At 52.8% G+C, this 20,669-nt stretch overlaps 2 protein-coding genes across 4 annotated transcripts; both read left to right on the top strand.

Annotated features, from left to right (window-relative positions):
- The first annotated feature begins 32 nt into the window (after nt 1-32).
- CHRNE (cholinergic receptor nicotinic epsilon subunit) lies at nt 33-12,855 on the top strand. 3 transcript variants are annotated; one of them, XM_035136631.2, is made up of 13 exons: nt 33-209; nt 2,694-2,781; nt 3,673-3,812; nt 4,928-4,972; nt 5,255-5,364; nt 6,110-6,265; nt 7,318-7,421; nt 7,619-7,819; nt 9,120-9,234; nt 9,742-9,856; nt 10,413-10,626; nt 11,215-11,345; nt 12,413-12,855. In XM_035136631.2, the coding sequence occupies exons 1-13, from the start codon at nt 93-95 to the stop codon at nt 12,569-12,571; spliced, it is 1,695 nt and encodes a 564-aa protein (XP_034992522.2). In that variant the 5' UTR covers nt 33-92; the 3' UTR covers nt 12,572-12,855. The 3 variants fall into 3 exon arrangements, with proteins under 3 accessions (XP_034992522.2, XP_034992521.2, XP_034992523.2); XM_035136630.2 differs by having other exon boundaries at nt 2,691-2,781; XM_035136632.2 differs by lacking the exon at nt 2,694-2,781 and adding an exon at nt 2,838-3,048 and having other exon boundaries at nt 97-209.
- Nucleotides 12,856-14,026: 1,171 nt separating this feature from the next.
- Nucleotides 14,027-18,512, top strand: GP1BA (glycoprotein Ib platelet subunit alpha). The gene is made up of 2 exons (XM_060281960.1): nt 14,027-14,134; nt 16,639-18,512. The coding sequence occupies exon 2, from the start codon at nt 16,641-16,643 to the stop codon at nt 17,940-17,942; it is 1,302 nt and encodes a 433-aa protein (XP_060137943.1). The 5' UTR covers nt 14,027-14,134; nt 16,639-16,640; the 3' UTR covers nt 17,943-18,512.
- The last annotated feature ends 2,157 nt before the right edge of the window (nt 18,513-20,669 follow it).

Here is a 20,669-nt window from a genome sequence, read left to right as displayed (position 1 = left end):
CCTGCGTGTGACCAGGTAGAGGGGCGTGACCCCGGCAGACCCTGCAAACGGCACCTTCCTCTTTCTTTGCTCGTTTGCTCCCTTGCTAGCACATGGCTCATGTTTGCAGAGTCTGGAAGACACAAGGTATAAATACTTCTTTTTTCTGCAAATTTCACTGGAGCCACAGGACAAAGCCTGCCTTTCAGATTTACTGCTGTGAACAGAATGTAAGTAAACTTTCCTCTTGCTTTTTTGAACAAGACTGCTGTGTTGTTATTATTTTGAGGAGGGAAATAAAAGGGGGGATTTGCCAGCAACAAGCCAGACTGGACAAGCGCCCGGCTGCATTGCTCAACTTCAATGATTCCAGCGAATCCATCAACTTGCTTCCAGCAAATGTGCAAGGAACTGTGCCCTGCTCTTTGCCCACTAGTGTGAGTGAGGAGAGGTAATATTTAATCCATATATCCTCTCCTCCTTTCCTCAACATTCCCACATTTCTACCCTTTTGGCTGAATTTTTTATTAGGATTTCTCATGCTATCTTAAAAATCATCATAATTATTTCTACCTCGCCCATCTGGCTGGGTTTCCCCAGCCACTCTGGGCGGCTTCCAACAAAATATTAAAAACACATTAAAACATCAGTCATTAAAAACTTCCCTGAACAGGGCTGCCTTCAGATGTCTTCTAAAAGTCAGAGAGTTGTTTATCTCCTTGGCATCTGGTGGGAGGGCGTTCCACAGGGCGGGTGCCACCACCGAGAAGGCCCTCTGCCTAGTTCCCTTTAACTTCGCTACTCGCAGGGAGGGAACCGCCAGAAGGTCCTCAGAGCTGGACCTCAGTGTCCAGGTTGGACAATGGTTTAAAAGGCTGAGGGGAAATTGTGGGATGGACCACTGGGGCAGACAAGTCACAACAGTTCCTAGAGTGTCCACTAACAGGAACTCACCTGGGGAACACCTGACTAAGTTCCTGTTCCCCCAGATATGCAGATGAGATGGATTAGCTGGGACAAAAGCCCCTAGCCAGCAGCCATTCTCTCTCAGCCTTTTTTCCTCCAATGGGAACACATCTCCAGAGAATCTACAGTTAGGATGGTTCTCCCTCTTGGCCTGCTGCCAAGAGTGAGACCAAATGGAGCCTTACCTTACTAAGTAGTCTCCAGATGTATATACTTGTAACTTTTCTACATAAACCTGCCTTTCTGAGATTATGCTGTTAACTCAGGATGAAACTGTAAGTAAACTCTATCTTATTTTATAAACACTGTGTTGTGTATTTCTTTTAAGAGGGACAAAGGGGACTTTGCCAGGAAGTATAATATTGTACAGGTTTTAGCAAACCTGAACGCACTCGCTTTGCTGCGCACAAAAGGGGAATGTCACTCTGCTGATATTGGAAGCTTGCTAACACAAGCTTGGATAGGATCTATCTCAGGCATGTCAAACCTGCGGCCCTCCAGATGTTTTGGACTACAATTCCCATCTTCCCCAACCACTGGTCCTGCTAGCTAGGGATCATGGGAGTTGTAGGCCAAAACATCTGGAGGGCCACAGGTTTGACATGCCTAAATAATATATCCTAATCCACATCCCTAACATTCCCACAGAAATGGCTAGTAGAGTTTATATGCGCGGTCAGGGCCGTCTTGAGCAGATCGCGCGCCCTGGTGCTGAGGGGCGGAGATCGCTCCGCCACCCGCCCCGCCCTCGCAGGACGCAATTGGTTTCCGCGCGGCGCCCTCCTTCCCAGGCTGGCACCCAGCTTACCAGCCCCGCGCCATGGTGCACTGCGCCACCGGGGGTCTACGACGAGCCGGACCTGTGCGCGGTAGCCTTGAAACTAGCCTCTCTGTGTTCCTGGGGCTGGGCTAGATGAGCCTTGGGGGTCCCTTCCAATGTTACAATTCTGTGATTCTATGGGGCCTCTGGGGAGATGGGCCTCCGCCCCAGAAGCAGCTGCAACTCAAACCCAGCCGCCATCGCCCTTCATATCCGGGGCTAAGAAGGGGTGATTTATTATTAGATCCAGGAAGAGGCTTCGCATTTTATCTGTGAGGACCAGACGGATCTGTGAGCCAGAAGGAGACCAGGGTGGGGGGAGGGTGGTTCTCCTCGCCCCTTGGAAGGGAGCCTGGACTCCTGGGTCCTCTGAGAGGGGAGGGGAATTGGGTTGCTCAAGGTGGAGGGGGGAAGCAAGGCTTCCTGGGTTCTCGGGGGGTGGTTTTAACAGTTGCCCTACACTGAGTCAAACTGTTGGCCCAATGAGCTCAGTATTGGCTACTCTGACTGGCAGCCCCTCTCCAGGGTTCCATGGATGGCTTGGAGGCACCAGGGTTCGAGCCCGCAACCTTCTGCATGCCAAGCAGGTGCTCTGCCTCAGAGCTATGGCCTTCTCCAAATTGGGGGGGGATAGGGTTAGTCAGGACCCCTGGGAAAAGAACTCGGCAATGGAATAAATGGGTGAGGAGGGGGCGCCTGGGAGCCAGAACAAGAGTGCCTCAGAGAATATGCAGAGTGTGCCTCCCTGACCGCCTGGGGTTATGGGACAGGGCTGCCAGCTGGATTTCATAGAATCCTAGAGCTGCGAAGTTTGAAGGGACCCCCAAGGGTCATCCAGACCAACCCCCCACAGTGCAGGAACCACAGGCCTCCCTAAGCCTGAGCAGGTCAGGTGGGATAAGGCTGAATTAGGAAACTCTTTCAGCAGGGGCGGAGGAATGATGTGCTTCTGACCTCCCAGCACAGCTCCATCGGGGTGGATCTACAAAGCAGCCCGGCTCCTGGAGAAATTGGAGGTATTTGGAGGGCAGAGAGCTCAGCTTTCCTGATTTCCCTTCTTCCCCTGTCCCAGAGATCTGTCCGGCGGCCATATAATCCACCGACAGGTGCAGGAAGTGAGCCCAGCCGGAGGGGAGCTCTGAAAGGAAACACCCTTCCTTGGGAGCCAAAAGCGACCTCGAAATAACCTCAGGAAAAAGCCTTTGCAGAGCCTGCCATTGAGGCGAGAGACGCCATGGGGCGAAGAGTTTGGCTGGGGGCTCTCCTCTGCTGGGGGACCTTCTGTAAGAAAGGGATGGGGGTTTCATGGGGGGGGGAGAGAGAAGAGGGTCAGGCATAAAGGGGGGCAAGTGGAGGTTTTGCAGGGAGGGGGTAGTTTTGTATCTATTAGAAGCAAAGAGGGCAGCAAGGTGGGGTGAATAGTAGGATTGTCCCATCGGAAGGGTCCTCTGAGGGACATCCAGTCCAACCCCGTGCAAGGCAGGGATGCCAAATGGTTTTAGGGTTAGGTTCTTGCTCTCCTGGCAACTGGCTGGTGGGTGCTCATATTCTGCCTCCACACAATCCCAAATAGGAGAGCCATCTTCAGATATCTGAAGGGCTGCCACATGGAAGAGGGAGCAGGCTTGTTTTTCTCCTGCTCTGGAGGGCAGGACTCGAACCCGTGGCTTCAAGCGACAAGAAAGGAGATTCTGACTAAACATCAGGAAGAACTTTCTGACAGTAAAAGCCGTGCAACAGTGCAACAGATTCCCTCTCCTTCCTTGGAGGTTGTTAAGCAGAGGGTTGGATGGCCGCCTGCCGTGTATGGTCTAGTTGAGATTCCTGCATTGCAGGGGGTTGGGATAGATGACCCCTTGGGAGCCCCTTCCACCTTTACAAATCTATGATTCTGTTAAATCCTCTAGGGCTGCTGGAGGCCAACGAGGACATCCGCCTCTACGACCACCTTTTCGCCAACTACGACAAAACAGCCCGCCCTGTGCGCAACGAGGGGGACGTGGTGCAGGTGAACGTCAAGTTGACCCTCACCAACCTCATCTCCCTGGTAAGCTGGGCTTGCGTGTTCCCCTCCCCAGACCCCCCACAGCCATCCATCCCGCTTAGGGGGCTGCCATCCAGAGTCTCACGGATGCGTCTCACTGCCTCCAACTGCAGAGGCAAGGCACAGCCACTTATCGCTTTCTCCCCCTCCACAAATTTGTCCCATCCTCTTTTAAAGCCATCCAGTTTGGTGGCCATCCCTGCCTCCTGTGGCAGGGAGTTCCGCTGGTGAACGCAGGGCAAACCTGATACTCAGGTTTCTGCCAGTAGGCCCCTCTCCCAGTTTATGACATAGTTATGACAAAAATGCTTTCTTCCAACAATCGGCTTCATGGCATGCCCACGGCTTCTCGCGTTATGAGGGAGGCAGGAAAACTTTTTTTCTCTCTGTTGTCTGCCAGCCAGGCATCATTTTCTATCCGGCCACTTCCAGAGACGTTTTATACGGTTTGACATTCCTTGATTACATAAACAGGAGAACTGTCATTTTCAAGGCAACCTGGCGAGTCTGGAACTAGAATGACAACTCTGCTCCTTTACTTGGGCTCTGAGACCCAAAAGGACTGGAGTAAATTTATACGATATCGGAAAGATTATTGTAAGCAATTAACATCGCTAGCAAGGTCGTCTGAAGACTTGTAATGAGATTTTTTCTATCTTTATTTAAATTTTGAGCATTCTGTAATGAGTGCAATTAGAATGGGAAAACATAAAATGCAATGATATAAAGGTTAATTTTGAAAACCATGAGGCGGGAGGGAAGGAAGTTGATAGGCTCTAAAGAGGATCATTATGATGTGAATGTATAATATTAAATGGAAAATAAATTTTACACACACACACACACACGCACACACACGGACTCTGAGATTTGAACCCCTGTGCAAACACACGCCTTCTGCATTTTACAGTTTTTCACCACGCGATTTCCGTCTGTTGTTAGGACAGTTCCCTCTGTTTTCTATGCATTACAAAATGAAATTGAAAACCTTTACCAATTTTTTTAAAAAAAATGGAAAGAGAGAACTGCAGAGTCAGAAGGGACCCCCAGAGTCGTCTAGTCCAACCCCCTCAGGGCAGGAATTGCAGCTAAGGCCCCACACCCTTTTCTCTCTGCAGAACGAGAAGGAAGAGACCCTGACCACGAACGTCTGGATTACACATGTAAGTCTCAGGCTGCATTTGGGGTTTGTGGTCCCCAGAGAAGTGCCGGGGGGGGGAGGAGATCCCGTCTGAACACCAGGAAGAACTTTCTGGCAGTAAGAGCCGCTGGGCGGTGGGATGGAAGGTGGCGGACTCTCCTTCCTTGGAGGCTTTTAAGCAGAGGGTTGCATGGCCACCTGTCACGGATGCTTCAGCTGAGATTCTTGCCCTACACGGGGGTGGTCTGGATGACCCTCGGGGGTCCTCTTCCGACCCTGCAACTCTGTGGTTCTATTATCTCAGGAGTGGTTCGATTACCGGCTGGAATACGAGAGCGAGGACTATGGCGGCATCAAAGCGCTTCAGGTCCCTGCAGATAAGGTGTGGCTTCCAGACATCGTCCTGGAGAACAAGTGAGTGGTTTTTTTGGGGGGGGGATGCTGCATTCCTGGAGTGAGGGTGTGTGTGTGTGTGCCTGAGACCCTTGGCTGCTTGCTTGGAAAAGGAGAGCTGGTCCTTCCTCATCTTCCTCATAGCATCTAGATCTAGGGAAGTAATAGTACCACTGTATTCTGCTCTGGTCAGACCTCACCTGGAGTACTGTGTCCAGTTCTGGGCACCACAGTTCAAGAAGGAGACTGACAAGCTGGAACGTGTCCAGAAGAGGGCAACCAAAATGGTCAAAGGCCTGGAAACGATGCCTTATGAGGAACGGCTTAGGGAGCTGGGTATGTTTAGCCTGGAGAAGTGAAGGTTAAGGGGTGATATGATAGCCATGTTCAAATATATGAAAGGATGTCATATAGAGGAGGGAGAAAGATTGTTTTCTGCTGCTCCAGAGAAGCAGACACAGAGCAATGGATTCAAGCTACAAGAAAGAAGATTCCACCTAAACCTTAGGAAGAACTTCCTGACAGTAAGAGCTGTTCGGCAGTGGAATTTGCTGCCAAGGAGTGAGGTGGAGTCTCCTTCTTTGGAGGTCTTTAAGCAGAGGCTTGACAGGCATATGTCAAGAATGCTTTGATGGTGTTTCCTGCTTGGCAGGGGGTTGGACTGGATGGCCCTTGTGGTCTCTTCCAACTCTATGATTCTATTATCTTCCTTGTCTTCCGAACCCTTGCTGCCCCCTTTCCTATCTCTCTCTCTGCCCCCCTCCAGCATTGATGGGAATTTCGAGGTGGCTTACTTCAGCAACGTCCTGATCTACCCCAAGGGGTACATGTACTGGCTGCCCCCTGCCATCTTCCGCAGCACCTGTGCCATCGAAGTCACCTTCTTTCCCTTCGACTGGCAGAACTGCTCCCTCGTCTTCCGGTGAGAGCCTGGGGGTGGGGTGGGGTGGGGAGCCCGTGGTGAGGGCTTTGAGGCACACGCCTGGATCCACGCCCAGGAAACTCTGCCAAGGCATCCAAGTCAGGGGTTGGAGAAGGGGCAGCTGGGACCTGCTTCACCCGAAGACGGATTTAGCTACTGTTTCTGCATTGCAGGGGGTTGGTCTGGATGACCCTCAGGGGTCCCTCCCAACTTGTAGCCAGAGGAGCTGTTGTAACATGGGGTGGGGTGTGCGGGGTGTCATCTGCCCCCTGCAGTGGGCCCAGGGAGCAGTCCAAACCCTGTCCAATGGCAGCTCCGGGTAGAGAGCATTACAGTAGCCCAGGCATCCCCAACCTTCGGCCCTCCAGATGTTTTGGACTACAATTCCCATCATCCCTGACCACTGGTCCTGTTAGCTAGGGATCATGGGAGTTGTAGGCCAAAACATCTGGAGGGCTGCGGGTTGGGGGTGCCTGCAGTAGCCAATACCATTCCCCATTTGTGGGAAATGATATACAAGGAATTTTTTAAATAAATGTTTAAAATAACTTTTGTAAAAAAGACCAGAAGCCTTCTTATTAGAAATTGTAGGTACTGACTTCCCAAAGGAACAGAAAATATTCTTCATGTAGCGCGGGATGCTATTAGCCCAGAGATGGAAAGAACACTGAGCCGAAATGTCAAAACTGACCAGAAAGCTCAGGGACCAAGAAGACAATTTATAATTTATTTAGGAGACCACTGCAAGTGGATGAAAACATTGGCAGGATTTTAATCTCACTTGTAATGTAACAAATCCTATGGGCAATATGGACAGGTGCAAAATATATAGATTGTGAAATAATATACCAGTTGAAAATGTTGACAATAGGACCCAGGGAGGGGGCGGGAAGTATTGAGATTCAGAGAAATCTCTCCATGGGGATATGTACAGTACTTGGTTTTGTTATAAACTTAAAAGATTTCAAAAAAATACAGTAAGCTCATGCGAGACGCCACGGAAGCACAAGTCTCGCCGTGGCACCTGGGAATTGCCCTTGATCTCTTGTCAGGTCCAAATCGTACAACGCCAACGAAGTAGTGCTTGACTTTGGGGGCGACGACGAGACCGGGGCACCCGTGAAGGAGATTGTGATTGACCCAGAGGCTTTCACAGGTAGGGGACCAACAACATCACCCTTGGGAGGGGGCAGTGAGCTGGAGAGGGAGGGGGACAGCCTTGGAGGGGCAGCGAGTCCAGACCTGAAGGCCCCCCCTCGCTTGCCCCCCTGGAGAGATGCTGGAAGAATTGCTTGCCTCCCCGACCCTCTCTCTCTGTCTCTCTCAGCCCTGCTCCCTTCTGTCTCCCTCCAGAGAACGGGGAGTGGGCCATTCAGCACCGGCCGGCCCGCAAGGCCCTGGCCCCCGTCTCCGGGGCGGAGGCCCCAGGCTTCTCGGAGGTGCGCTACTTCCTCATCATCCAGCGCAAGCCTCTCTTCTACATCATCAACATCATCATCCCCTGCGTCCTCATCTCCTCGCTGGTGGTGCTGGTCTACTTCCTGCCTGCGGAAGGTGAGGAAAGGGGAGGCAGCGGGGGCGGGGGCGGGAAGGTGAGTGTTTTGAGAGCCTAGGGTTGCAAGGGACCCCCAAGGGCCATCTAGTCCAGCCCACTGCAATACAGGAATCAGAGCTGAAGGATGCCCTTTTAAAAGCCTCCAAAGAAGGAGAGTTTGCCCTGTCCTGGGGCTCCTATCCTCAGAAAGTTCCTCCTGAGTTTAGCTGGAATCTCTTTCCCTGCAACTTGAAGTCATGAGTTCGAGTCCTACCTTCCAGAGCAGCAGAAAACAAGCTTGCCCCATCCTCCATAGGATAGTCGTTTGAGATAACTGTGTTGGATTTTTTGAATAGTCAAGTTACTTTAGAGCCGGTCTAATGTAAATACTGTCTGTTTAAGAGAAACAGGTGCCGGTGTTTCTGTTAACTGCTCACAGGCATGGGCTCTGCTTCTTGTATATAAGGCTCTGCCAGAAAGCCTTCTGTATCTCTTAGTTAGATCTTTCAGTTTGGTTCATCTCTAAGTAGATCACTCTCTCAGTTGTTCTCAGTTTAAGAGATTCCTTAGTTGAATCTTAGTATGAGAGTTGCTTAGTTATAATGCTAGTTTGCTGTTAATTCTCGGGTAGTTTAATGGGAGTTATGTGGGAGTTTGTGGGAGGTTTGGAATGTGGGAGAAAGCATTTATCTTTAGTTTAAAGTCTCTTTAGATTCAGATTGTTTTTCAGTTAAAGAAACCCAATCGTTTGTATTTTCATCTGCATACTTTTACAAGTGTGCAGCTAGTAAGGAGTTTCATATAAGGGAGATAATACCCTACACTCTTGGTGGCGTTTTCTTAGCCAGGTCAAATTCTGACTGCGTATACTCTGCGTGAAGCGTACTTTAAAGGGCCACTGGAAACTGGGATATATGATTTAGGTTAAGCAAGTTTCAATACCCAGTTTTCTCCAATATTATTCTTATCATATATATTATTCTCCAATAATCTGAAGATGGCTATCATCATCTCTCCTCTCAGTCTCCTCTTCTCCAGTCTAAACATCCCCAGCTCCTTCAACCGTTCCTCATAAGGCCTTGATCATCTCACTCACCCTCCTCTGCACACCTTCCAGCTGGTCAATATCCCCCCTTAAATTTTGGCACCCAAAATTGGACACAGGACTCCCAGCGGGGTCTGCCCAAGGCAGAACAGAGCAGGACTATTCCTTCTCTTGATCGGAACACAAGACTTCTGCTGACACAGCCTACAATCGCATTTGCCTTTTTTGCTGCTTCCTCACGCCTCTTGCTGACCCCTGCCTTCTTCCCCGGGCAGCTGGAGGCCAGAAAATTACCGTCAGCATCTCTGTCCTGCTAGCCCAGACTGTCTTCTTGTTTCTCATCGCCCAGAAGGTTCCGGAGACCTCGCTCAGCGTCCCCCTGATCGGAAAGTGAGTCGTCGTGTCCCCCCCTCCTGGCCAGTGGAGCTAGGACTCCTGGGTTCTCGGGAGAGTGTTTGTCCATATGTGGGGAGCAGGGTGGGAATTTGTGTCCTGGGCAGACCTGAGAGGCAGCAGCTAGACCTAGTGGGGTGGGTTGTGGAGGGGAGGGGGCTCAGGATGCCTGGGTCCCCTGGCCTTGGAAGCCCCACAACACAGACCTACACTCTAGATTTCTCCGGGAAGGGCCATAGCTCTGCTTTGCAAGCAGAAAGCCCCAGATTCCTCCATGAGGACTAGGATGTTACATTGTTTTTAGGGGGAGGGCTGTAGCTCAGCGCGAGAGCCCCTGCCTTGCATGCAGGAGGTTCAAACTCCACACTGCATCTCCAGATGGGGCTGGAGGGAGAAAGGCCCCCTGCCTAAAGCCCTGGACAGTCACTGCTGCCAGCCCGTGTCGACAACACTGAGCTTAAATCAAGTGTCTAAGGCACCTTTCTGTGTCCTTCTGCTGGCCAGGTACCTGCTCTTTGTGATGGTGGTGGCCACCCTGATCGTCACAAACTGCGTCATCGTTCTCAACGTCTCCCTGCGCACCCCCAGCACCCATGCCATGTCGAAGCAGCTGAAGCATGTGAGGATTGGGGGGGGGCTGGGAGGTGGGGTTTCTGCCAGTTGCCCAAGGAGGCCGGTGGAGCCAGCCCCACTCAGGTCGGGGGCATATAAAGTTTTACGTTCGGGGTGTGTGTGTGTGGACCCCGCCACAGAGTCCCCTCTTGCTCCTCAATTGGGATGCTGCGCTCGGGATTTCTCAATGGGAACCTTGCAGGCTCCCGTCCCCAACTTGGAAGGAAGACTCTGGAGTTCTTCCTTGCCGTTGTAATTTGAACCCAGGACATCCTGCTTAGAGGAAAGGTAACATGAAAACTATTCGGCTTTCCAAAAGCTTCTCCGGCAAGCTCAGTGTCGTCTAGTCACGAAAACGATAGCTGATTTGAGTTCCTCGCAGCCCAAAACATATTTTGAAGACACCTCGGGGGGGGGGGAATGGCAATAATTAAGCCCCAGCCACCCACACCCCAAAAATTACAGGATGAGTGAGGTTGAGTTTGGAACCGACAGGCCCAAACAGACCCTAAGAGAAGGCGCTTTGCGAACGGCCACCTCTCCTCTGTCGCCCCCCAACGCAGCTCTTCTTGGAGGTCCTTCCACGTTACCTGGGCTCCAGTTTGGAGCCGGCCGGAGAAGACCCCTGGGACGCCCCCCGCCCCCGACGACGCAGCTCCTTCGGGGTGATGCTGAAGGCGGAGGAGTATATCTTGAAGAAGCCACGAAGCGAGATCCTTTTCGAGCGCCAGGGAAAGCGGCATGGCCTCCAGAGGGTGCCAGGAGACAGCACGGCTTGTGAGCCCCCCTGGGGGGGGAATCTGGGGGTCACGGGTGGGCAGGAAGGGGACAAAGAGCTGCTGGTGGAGACACCCTGGCTCTCCTAGAATCGCACAATCAAAAGGGACCCTCATGGATCATCTAGTCCAACCCCCCGGGCATCTCTGCTAAAGCCTCCCCGACAGGTCAAGGGAGGAGAGTCCTGGTGAGTCCGTTTCACTGTCGAATGGCTCATACTGTCAGAAAGTTATTCCTGGTGTTTAGTTGGAATCATTAGAAGCCATGGGTTCGAGTCCTCCCCTTGGGAACAACAAGCTTGCTCCCTCTACAGAGTTGTATCCAACACAAATCATAAAAAAACAAGATTCCAAGGAATCTCCTGGACTTCCACCCTCCCCTCTGTGGGTCCTATTATTCATCCTTTCCTCCCGCATCTTTGATGGTAACCCAAACTCCTTTGCCTCTTCCATTATGTCCAGAATTGTCAACCTCTTGTGCAACCTCTTTCTTTGGCGGAGAAGTTGTGAGATATACATGCATGTGCAAAGTTGTGCGTCGCCAAGTTTGGCAAGCTCTTAAGGTATTCCATTCCCCCCCCCCCCGCAGATGGCCCGGATGTGGGGGGAACCAGCACCCTCTACAAGAACCTGGCCAGCCTGGCCCCCGAAATCAAGGAGTGTGTGGACGCCTGCAACTTCATTGCCGAGAGCACCAGGGACCAGAGTGTGGACAGTGCGGTGGGTGAGCCCCTGTCTTTCCTCCAAACCCCCTGCCTCCCGGACGTTGTTGGGACAGGACCTGGGAGAGACCAGGGTTCGAATCCCCCCCACTCACTTGACCAGGGAGGCCGTTACACATGACCTTGAGCCAGTCACCGCCTCCCGGCCTCACCTTCCTCGCAGGGTTGTTGTGAGCATAGCAAGGGTGGTTGGGGAAACCTCTATGCGCAGTTCCCCCCCCTAAAAATAAAAAAAGTATGCTTAGGGGTACTCTCATTTTGACTCAAGAAAATCACCATTTTATAGTGCAAATTGGGAAGAATAGATGGAGTAAATGGTAAAGGTAAAGGTAAAGGGACCCCTGACCATTAGGTCCAGTTGTGACCGACTCTGGGGTTGCACGCTCATCTTGCATTATAGGCCGAGGGAGCCGGCGTATAGCTTCCAGGTCATGTGGCCAGCATGACAAAGCCGCTTCTGGCAAACCAGAGCAGCACATGGAAACGCCGTTTACCTTCCCGCTGTAGCGGTTCCTATTTATCTACTTGCACTTTGACGTGCTTTCGAACTGCTAGGTTGGCAGGAGCTGGGACCAAGCAACGGGAGCTCACCCCGTCACAGGGATTCGAACCGCCAACTTTCTGATCAGCAAGCCCTAGGCTCAGTGGTTTAACCCACAGCGCCACCTGGGAACACGCTATTGGGAAGAATAGATGGAGTAAATGGACAAAAGTACAAAGATTCACAAAATGTTTAGGGGTATGGATGTGCCCCACGATCCCCCAAGAAAAAAGCATTGCCTATGCACAGCCCTTGAGCTCCTGGAGGAGCAAAATAAAAAGGGCAGACAAATATAATAAATAAACACTTGCCAGGAATGTTCTCCGGCATCTTCTGGGTGGCAAAATCTTGAACCGTAGAGGTGGAAGGGACCCTGAGGATCATCTATCCCACCCCCCTGCATGGCAGGAATAAACAGCTGTCCCATAAGGGGAATCGAACCTGCAACCTTGGCATGATCAGTACCACAGCACCACCAGGAGAGCTCTGACCCCCCCTCCCCACTTGCTGCTCTCTCCCTGCAGGAGATGGAGAACTGGGTGCTGATTGGGAAGGTGATTGACAAGATGTGCTTCTGGGCGGCCATCGCCCTCTTTGCCATCGGCACCCTCGCCATCTTCGCCATGGGGCAACTCAACACCGTGCCGAGCAACCCCTTCCCGGGAGAAGATCTCCAGGAGTAGGAGCACTGTGCATGAATCAGCCGGGGTGGGGGAAAGACAAAGGTGTCCTCTCTGTGGCTCCAGGGGACCTCTGGGGGCTCTAACCTGCTTGACCTGAGTTTTGTGACCTTGCACTCCAACAAGCAGGTCTGAACAGGAGGGTTTTCTGAGGATCTGGGAAGGTCTGCCGTCACCACACCCGGCTGGAGACATGATGAGCTGTCTCTGCAAAGCAGACCTGGTTGTATGCAATTGCAAAGTTTGTGCATGTTTGCAGCGGCCAGATAAAGGATAATGTGACCAGTGTTGTCTGCAAGTGCTGTTTTGAAACCGCCCCCCCCCTTATCTGAGCTGGCCTTTGCAATGCCCTGGCAAATGCCTCATGGGTCTTGCCTTTCCATCTGCGGCCACCACCTCTGGATAGAATCCTAGAATTGGAAGGGGGGTCCCGCAGGGGTCATCCAGTCCAACCCCCTGCTGCAACGCAGGAATCGCACCTCGAGCACCATTGACAGAGGTCCAGCCAGCATCTCTTCAAAAACCTCCAAGGAAGGAGAGACTGCCAACTTCGAAGGTCATCTGTTCCAATGTCAAACAGCTCTTCCAATCAGAAAGTCCTTCCTCATGTTTCATGGTGATCTCCTTTCTTGTCATTTGAAGCCATGGGTTCGAGTCCTGCCCTCCAGAGCAGCAGAAGACAAGTTTGCTCCCTCTTCCATGGGAGAGCCCTTCACATAGTTGAAGATGGTTCTCATATTCCCTCCCAGACTCTTTCCAGGCTAAACATCTCCAGCTCCTTCAACCGTTCCTCATCAGGCTTAGTTTCCACACCCTTAATCCTCTTGGTCTCCCTCCTCTGCACACCTTCCAGCTTGTCAGAGTCCTTCTTAAATTGGGGCCCCCAGAATTGGACACAGTATTCCAGAAGCCCGTGTCTTTTCTTGTTTACAGTGGAATAGTTTTGAACCCCGGTGACTGGGAATCACGAGTGAGCCGGGAGCGGGGCTGCTGCTGTCTCATTCATTTCCTACTTTATTCATTTCACAAAACATATATACGCCCCTTGATTGTAATAAAATAAAAAGGACACTCATTGGAGAGGTTTGCAAAAGGAGACAAAACCAGGAAATCGAGAGGGAGAAATTCATGGCCGTCCTTTAAAAGATTAAAGCACCGAAACTATTTTACACTCAATTTTCTAAGTGACTGGGGGCAGGCTTGTCTGTTGTTAGCAGGTGCTGAAAATGCAGGGGAGGTGCCTGCTGGATCTCAAGAGGCAGGGAGTTCCACAGGCTGGCTGCTGCCACACTAAACCCCGGGTGCTGGGAGGGAGCCCTTTCTGAGGTGTGGCGACCAAGGCAGGGCACGATAATCTGACGCTGGCAGACTTCGGTTCAGTTCCTCTCCTAAGGAAAGTTCCAGTGTGTCTTTTGATCGGGGAGGGCACTGAAAGGGGCGGGCGGGCGGTGTGGACTATGTGGGTCTTCTGTTGCTCAGGGCACAGGAGATCGGGCTGTGGGTTCAAGTCAGGGTGCCAGCGAGCAAGCAAGTCTTGAGTGTGACCGGGAGAAGCACAGGAGGAAGGTAAGATTCGGGGTGTGTGGAAGACATTTATTTTTTTGCAGGGGGTCAGGGAGTTCTGCTGGCAGACCACACGGCCTGCTCTTCCTAACCCCGCCGCAATAGCAGCGGACAAGCTTTTGGATGCAACAGAATTCTTCGCCAGGCTGTAATGAGAAGGGGAAGCCATGTTCTTAGCTGTGGTGAGAAAGCTTGTGCCGCGTACCCTGGAAAATGGAGTGTTTGTGTGTTCCGAAGTCAGGATTGATTGATTGATTGATTACCCAACCTTCATCCAAGGTCCCAGGACGGGCTGCAGCATCAAAACACAATATAATTAAAAATGACTTTAAGTAACATAACAACTGCAGAAATAAGGCGCTGGAAGGGAGCCAAGGGTCATCTAGTCCAACCCCCTGCGATGCAAGAACTTGAACTAACTAAAGCATCCTTGACAGAGGGGCACCCAGCTTCCAAGGCAACAGTCCCAGCAGCCAGCGTGGCCAATGGTCAGGGATGATGGGAGTTGTAGTCCAGCGAGAGCCGGAGGAGGGGCACAAGTGGCAGAAGAGATTCATTAAACTCACCGTTGTCTCTCCTCGCCAGAAGAGGAGACTTGCTTCTCCAAGGGCAGGGATTCCCCCTTCTCCGGCTGTTGGGTTTCAAGCTTCCTGGGGCTTCCCATTGGAATTCAGAGGTAAGACCCGGAGCCTGAAGACTCTCCCCCCCCCCCCGCCTCCCCACGAGGCCAGCCTGTGTTTCTGGATCGCCCCCGAGAGGCACCTCAAAGCCATTTCCCTGCTTGGAGGGTCAAAAGCCAACCGAGCTGTCATTTGGGGCGCATCTGGACATTTGAGGTTTCATCCAGTCTAGCGAACAGCATCAGCCCAAATGAAGGTTTGCGTGGGTGTGGTGTGTGAGAGAGGGCGACAAGCAAACCACCCTAACTCAGAATCGCTTGCAGAAATGTTTGGTTGCATAGCAGGGGGCTAGACTAGATGCCCCTTGGGGGTCCCTACAAGTTCCGTGGTGTGATGGAATATAGTTCCCTCCATTGCCTGTTGGAAAACCACCTCTGAAACAGAATGCAGTTGGCTCGGGGGCTCATAGGACCCCTGCTCTGACGTCAGAGGCCCTCCCCCCCTGGCCTGCCCCTCGGGATCCTGGGTGTAGGCTGGGCGGAGGACACGGCAGTGGTGCTTCTGCAGTTGCTTGCAGGATGGAAGCCCCAGAGGCACCCCCCCAAAAGAAAGGGTCAGGGAGGAACGCACGCCTCTCTCAGCATGCAGACGTAAAGCATAAACTCTGCTGGCTTGGCTTCCCAAGGAGAAGGAACAGTATTCTGCACGTGCTCAGAGACAACCTTGTTCCTTGCTCGGCCTGTTCCAGCCTCGAGGCGACGCGCTCAAGCTCAGCAGACGCGCCATCGCTGCGCCCTTTCCCCCTGACATCCCAGAGAGCCAGTGTGGTGTAGTGGTTAAGAGCGGTAGACTCGTAATCTGGGGAACCGGGTTCGCGTCTCCGCTCCTCCACATGCAGCTGCTGGGTGACCTTGGGCTAGTCACACTTCTCTGAAGTCTCTCAGCCCCACTCACCTCACAGAGTGTTTGTTGTGGGAGAGGAAGGGAAAGGAGATTGTTAGCCGCTTTGAGACTCCTTCGGGTAGTGATAAAGCGGGATATCAAATCCAAACTCCTACTCCTCCTCCTTCTGTTTTTAGGGGGAGGGCTGTAGCTCAGCGCAAGAGCCCCTGCCTTGCATGCAGGAGGTTCAAACCCCACACTGGACAGTCACTGTTGACAACACTGAGCTTAAACCATGTATCTAAGGCAGGTATAGGCAACCTTTGACCTTCCAGATGTTTTGGCCTACAACTTCGGGTAGTGATAAAGCGGGATATCAAATCCAAACTCCTCCTCCTCCTCCTCCTCCTCCTCCTCCTCCTCCTCCTCCTCCTCCTCCTCCTCCTCCTCCTCCTCCTCCTCCTCCTCTTCTTCTTCTTCTTCTTCTTCTTCTTCTTCTTCTTCTTCTTCTTCTTCTTCTTCTTCTTCTTCTTCTTCTTCTTCTTCTTCTTCTTCCTCAGGATCGTGGGTGCGCGCCATCGTAACGCAGACGTGTGACGTCACCTGCACATGCCTGCAAGTCGTGTGCGCGATGTCACACGCGCCGTGGGCAGGCATGTACCTGTGGCATCGCATGTCCGTGTTGCAGCGGCCAGCGGTGGCAGCTCCTCTTCCCCCTTCTCTCTGCGGCCAGCGACGCACCCTTCTCCGCGAGGCACCCTTCTTTCTGCCTGTGTCCGAGCCCCCCGCGAAAAGGGCGCCTCGCTTGCTGGATGCGGAGGGCGGAGCTGAACTGTTTCTCTCTTGGAGGCCGGACCACCGCCGCCTGCCAGCTTTGCTCCCTGACTTTCTGGGTGCCCGGCCCCCACAATATTATTATTCTGGGTGCCCAAGCAGCACCCATGGCGGCTGAGTTGGCTCCTACCGTATGTGACTGAATGCCTTCCTCTCTCCCCGCCTCCCCAGAGATGCTGCCGTGCGCCCTGAGCGTCCTTCTGGCGACCCTCGTGGCCGGAGCCCCGGACGCCGCGCCCCCCTGCGAGTCCGAGATGAACAAGATCAAGGACCTGCTCCAGGTGAGCTGCGTGGGGAAGGGGCTGAGCAGCGTCCCCGCCGGGCTGCCCAAGGACACGGGCATCTTGCTGCTGGGCTCCAACCGCCTGAGCCGCGTCTCGCTGGCCTCCTTCCAGCACCTGAGCGCTTTGGTGGAGCTCGACCTGTCCAACAACAGCCTGACCGCCCTGGACACCGGCGGCGCCTCGCTGCCCGGCCTCCAGCAGCTCGACCTGTCAGTCAACGGGCTGAAGAGCCTGCCCGCTTTCCAGGGGATGCCCGCGCTGAAGCGCCTGGCCCTGGTGCACAACGCGCTCTCGCAGCTGCCCGCGGGAGGATTCCGCGCCCTGCGCAATCTGGATGATCTGGAGCTGGAGGGCAATGGGATCCGGGATCTGCCCGAGGGAGCCTTCGAGGGGCTGGAGAAGCTGAAGGACGTGGACCTGGCCGACAACCTGCTGGAGGAGCTGCCCCGGGAGCTGCTGGCCGGGCTGGGCAACCTCGAGATCCTGCGCCTGGAGAGGAACCGGCTGAAGAGGGTGCCCGACGGCTTCTTCCCCGAGAACTACTTCGCCTACCTTTACCTGGCGGAGAACCCCTGGGTGTGCGACTGCGAGCTGGTCTACCTGCGTGACTACATCCTGGAGTACGAGACCAGCGTGTATACTCGCGTTCAAGGCCCCGGGAAGGAGATCACCGAGAACAAGCCCGAGAGCGTGGAGTGCCAGGCGCCCGCTTCCGAGAAGGGGCGCCCCGTCATGCACTTCCAGGCGCACTGCGAGGGGCCCGCGGGAGACAGCGACGGGGGCGAAGAGGGCACCTGGGGGGAGAGCCCCACGCCATTATCCACTGAGCCCCACGCCATTATCCACACGACACTGCCCTCCACGAGTGTCCGCACCACACCTTCCACCGCTCCTCCGACCACGAGTGTCCGCACCACACCCTCCACCGCTCCTCCGACCACGAGTGTCCGCACCACACCCTCCACCGCTCCTCCAACCACGAGTGTCCGCACCACACCCTCCACCGCTCCTCCAACCACGAGTGTCCGCACCACACCCTCCACCGCTCCTCCGACCACGAGTGTCCGCACCACACCCTCCACCGCTGCCCCGACCACGAGTGTCCGCAGCACACCCTCCACCGCCGCGCTAGCCACGAGTGTCCGCTCTCTTCTTTTCCTTTCTTCTGTCTTTCTTTTATTTTATTTTTAGATGATATAGCTGTTTTATTTGAGCGTTTTATAAAAAATATATATACTTTGTAATGGGTATGAACTGTTGTATATTTTGGAATAATCCTCTTTTATAAAGCCATCCAGGTTGGTGGCCTTCCCTGCCTCCAGTGGCAGGGAGTTCCATAGCTTAAATCTGCAGTGCGTGAAAAAGGATTTTGTCTGCCCGGCAGCTTCCAGCATTCAGCTTCAGGGCATGACCATGAGTTCCAGTGGGAGAAAAACATTTCTCTAGCTACTTTATCAATCCAGGCGATGCATTATTTTTATAAACTTCTAGCTTGCAGCCAGAAAAAGGGGTCAGAGGAAGTCACCCCCACTGCTTCAGATGCCTCCCTGTGAGATTCTTCATCTCAGTCATAGGTTTGAGCCCCACATTGGGTAAAAAAGGTTTCTGCATTGCAAGGGGGGAGGTTGGACTAGATGACTCTTGTGACTACTTCCAGCTCAACAATTCTAGGATTCTATAAACCCAGTGGTCTCTGACCATTTGAGAATTAACCTGTGTTTTTTAGCGGGGTCCAGCCCAGTTCTTGAACAAGACTAGATAGTAGGGGGGGGGATGGGATTACTTGGAAGGAGCAGGAATGTGCTGCAAAAGTTGTGAGAGAGGCTGAAAGGGTTTGCTTCGGTACCCCCTGGGGGAGATTTCCCTTGGCAACAGAGTGTGGGGAAATAATAGAACTGGAAGGTACCCCCAAAAGTCATCTGGTCCATCTTGTTTGATGCAGGAACCACACAACTAAAACTTCTCTGGCAGGGGGCCACCCAACGTGTTTAAAAAACCCCAACAAAGCAGAGCTCGCCACCTTCTGTGCCACCGCCAAATGGCACTGCCAGGAAGTTCTTCCTAAAGTTGTGCTGGAATCTCCTTGCCATTTGAACCCATTGCTTCAGATCCTGCCCTCTGGGCAGGGGCCGGACAGAGGTCATTGCCAGGCTCATCTGGCCTGCACCCCACATTCAGGCATGATCCCCCCACGTCACAGTGGGTGGGGAGGGGCCTCCTCTTCTTTCCCTCCCCTCGTTAAGCACCTATATATCTATATCTATAAAGGTGCTTAACGATATATATATAATGGTCTCCACTTCTTATTTGTGGCACCCGCAACATTGCTGGGTGAAGGCGAGAGGCCTTGAGCAAATGATTGAGTGCAGGGGATCCTGCGGACTTGACGCAACGGCTTCCTGGCCTCCTTGTCCAGAGAGCCCTTCGTAATGTGCAGAGCTGGAGAAAAGCAACGCTGCCTTCTGGAGATGCTTTTTCCTTTTGTCCCTGAAGGGTGAGGAAGAACGGGGGCTGAGAGAGAGGAAGAGGGGGCTGGAGCAGCGGGGTGTGTGTGTGTGCACCCTCCCATAAGAGCCCTGGGGGATCAGGTCCATCGTTCTCCTAGCCCAGGGTCCTGTTCTCACAGAAGCCAGCCAGATGCCTCAATGGGGAACCTGTATGCAGGATCCGAGCACAAGAGCAACACTCTCCCCTCCAGCGACTGGGATTCAGAAGCACCTCTTCCTGACTGTGGAGACAGAGAAATAGCCATCCTGGTTTCCGAATGTCTTGGAAGTCGAATGTTCCAGTTTTCAAAGGCCGAAAACCCAGAAGTAACTGCTTTGGTTTTCGGACGCTTTTCGGAAGTTGAACGTTCTTCCGGAACGGATTACGATCGAAAACCAAGGTACAAACTGTACTGTATTCCATCAGAGTACAGTGGTACCTTGGTTCCACTTATAGCCGCAGCCCCTTTTTTCGGTCCTTAAAATCAGTCCCAAAGCATTCACCGCAGGGCTTTCTCAGCGCAGCTTCTCAGTGCCAGTCGAAGGCACAAGGGGAGCAGGCGGGCGAGTGAGCGAAGCTGCTGTGAGCAACATAAACGTATTCATTAGTAAAAACTGTTTCCTCGCATAATAGTCGTGCACCCCTTTTTTGGAAAAGAAAAATCAGGATCTAGGAGTCCTGGTAGACCACAAACTTTACATGAGTCAGCAGTGTGATGCAGCAGCTAAAAAAGCCAATGCAATACTGGGCTGCATCAATAGGAGTATAGCATCTAGATCTAGGGAAGTAATAGTACCACTGTATTCTGCTCTGGTCAGACCTCACCTGGAGTACTGTGTCCAGTTCTGGGCACCACAGTTCAAGAAGGATACTGACAAGCTGGAACGTGTCCAGAAGAGGGCAACCAAAATGGTCGAAGGCCTGGAAACGATGCCTTATGAGGAACGGCTTAGGGAGCTGGGTATGGAGAAGAGGAGGTTAAGGGGTGATATGATAGCCATGTTCAAATATATAAAAGGATGTCATATAGAGGAGGGAGAAAGGTTGTTTTCTGCTGCTCCAGAGAAGCGGACACGGAGCAATGGATTCAAACTTCAAGAAAGAAGATTCCACCTAAACATTAGGAAGAACTTCCTGACAGTAAGAGCTGTTCGACAGTGGAATTTGCTACCAAGGAGTGTGGTGGAGTCTCCTCCTTTGGAAGTCTTTAAGCAGAGGCTTGACAGGCATATGTCAAGAATACTTTGATGGTGTTTCCTGCTTGGCAGGGGGTTGGACTGGATGGTCCTTGTGGTCTCTTCCAAATCTATGATTCTATGATTAAAAATGTGGCTGTTATGCAGTGAAATAGGGTAGCCATCGATAGCCTCCTCCTCCATGATTTGGTCCAATCTTCTTTCAAAGCCACCTGGGTCGCTGGCTGCCTCTGCC

The sequence above is a fragment of the Zootoca vivipara genome, chromosome 13 (assembly GCF_963506605.1).
Source record: "Zootoca vivipara chromosome 13, rZooViv1.1, whole genome shotgun sequence".
Taxonomy (NCBI): domain Eukaryota; kingdom Metazoa; phylum Chordata; class Lepidosauria; order Squamata; family Lacertidae; genus Zootoca; species Zootoca vivipara.
The sequence above is the reverse complement of the archived record's forward strand: the minus strand, read 5'-3'. Positions and strand labels throughout refer to the sequence as shown.

Excerpts from the sequence above, each read along its gene's own strand:
- CHRNE (XM_035136630.2), top strand. The coding sequence starts at position 93 with ATGGCTCATGTTTGCAGAGTCTGGAAGACACAAGGTATAAATACTTCT. Across the intron at positions 5,365-6,109 it reads GACATCGTCCTGGAGAACAA|CATTGATGGGAATTTCGAGG; the intron begins GTGAGTGGTTTT and ends GCCCCCCTCCAG. Across the intron at positions 6,266-7,317 it reads AACTGCTCCCTCGTCTTCCG|GTCCAAATCGTACAACGCCA; the intron begins GTGAGAGCCTGG and ends ATCTCTTGTCAG.
- GP1BA (XM_060281960.1), top strand. The coding sequence starts at position 16,641 with ATGCTGCCGTGCGCCCTGAGCGTCCTTCTGGCGACCCTCGTGGCCGGA.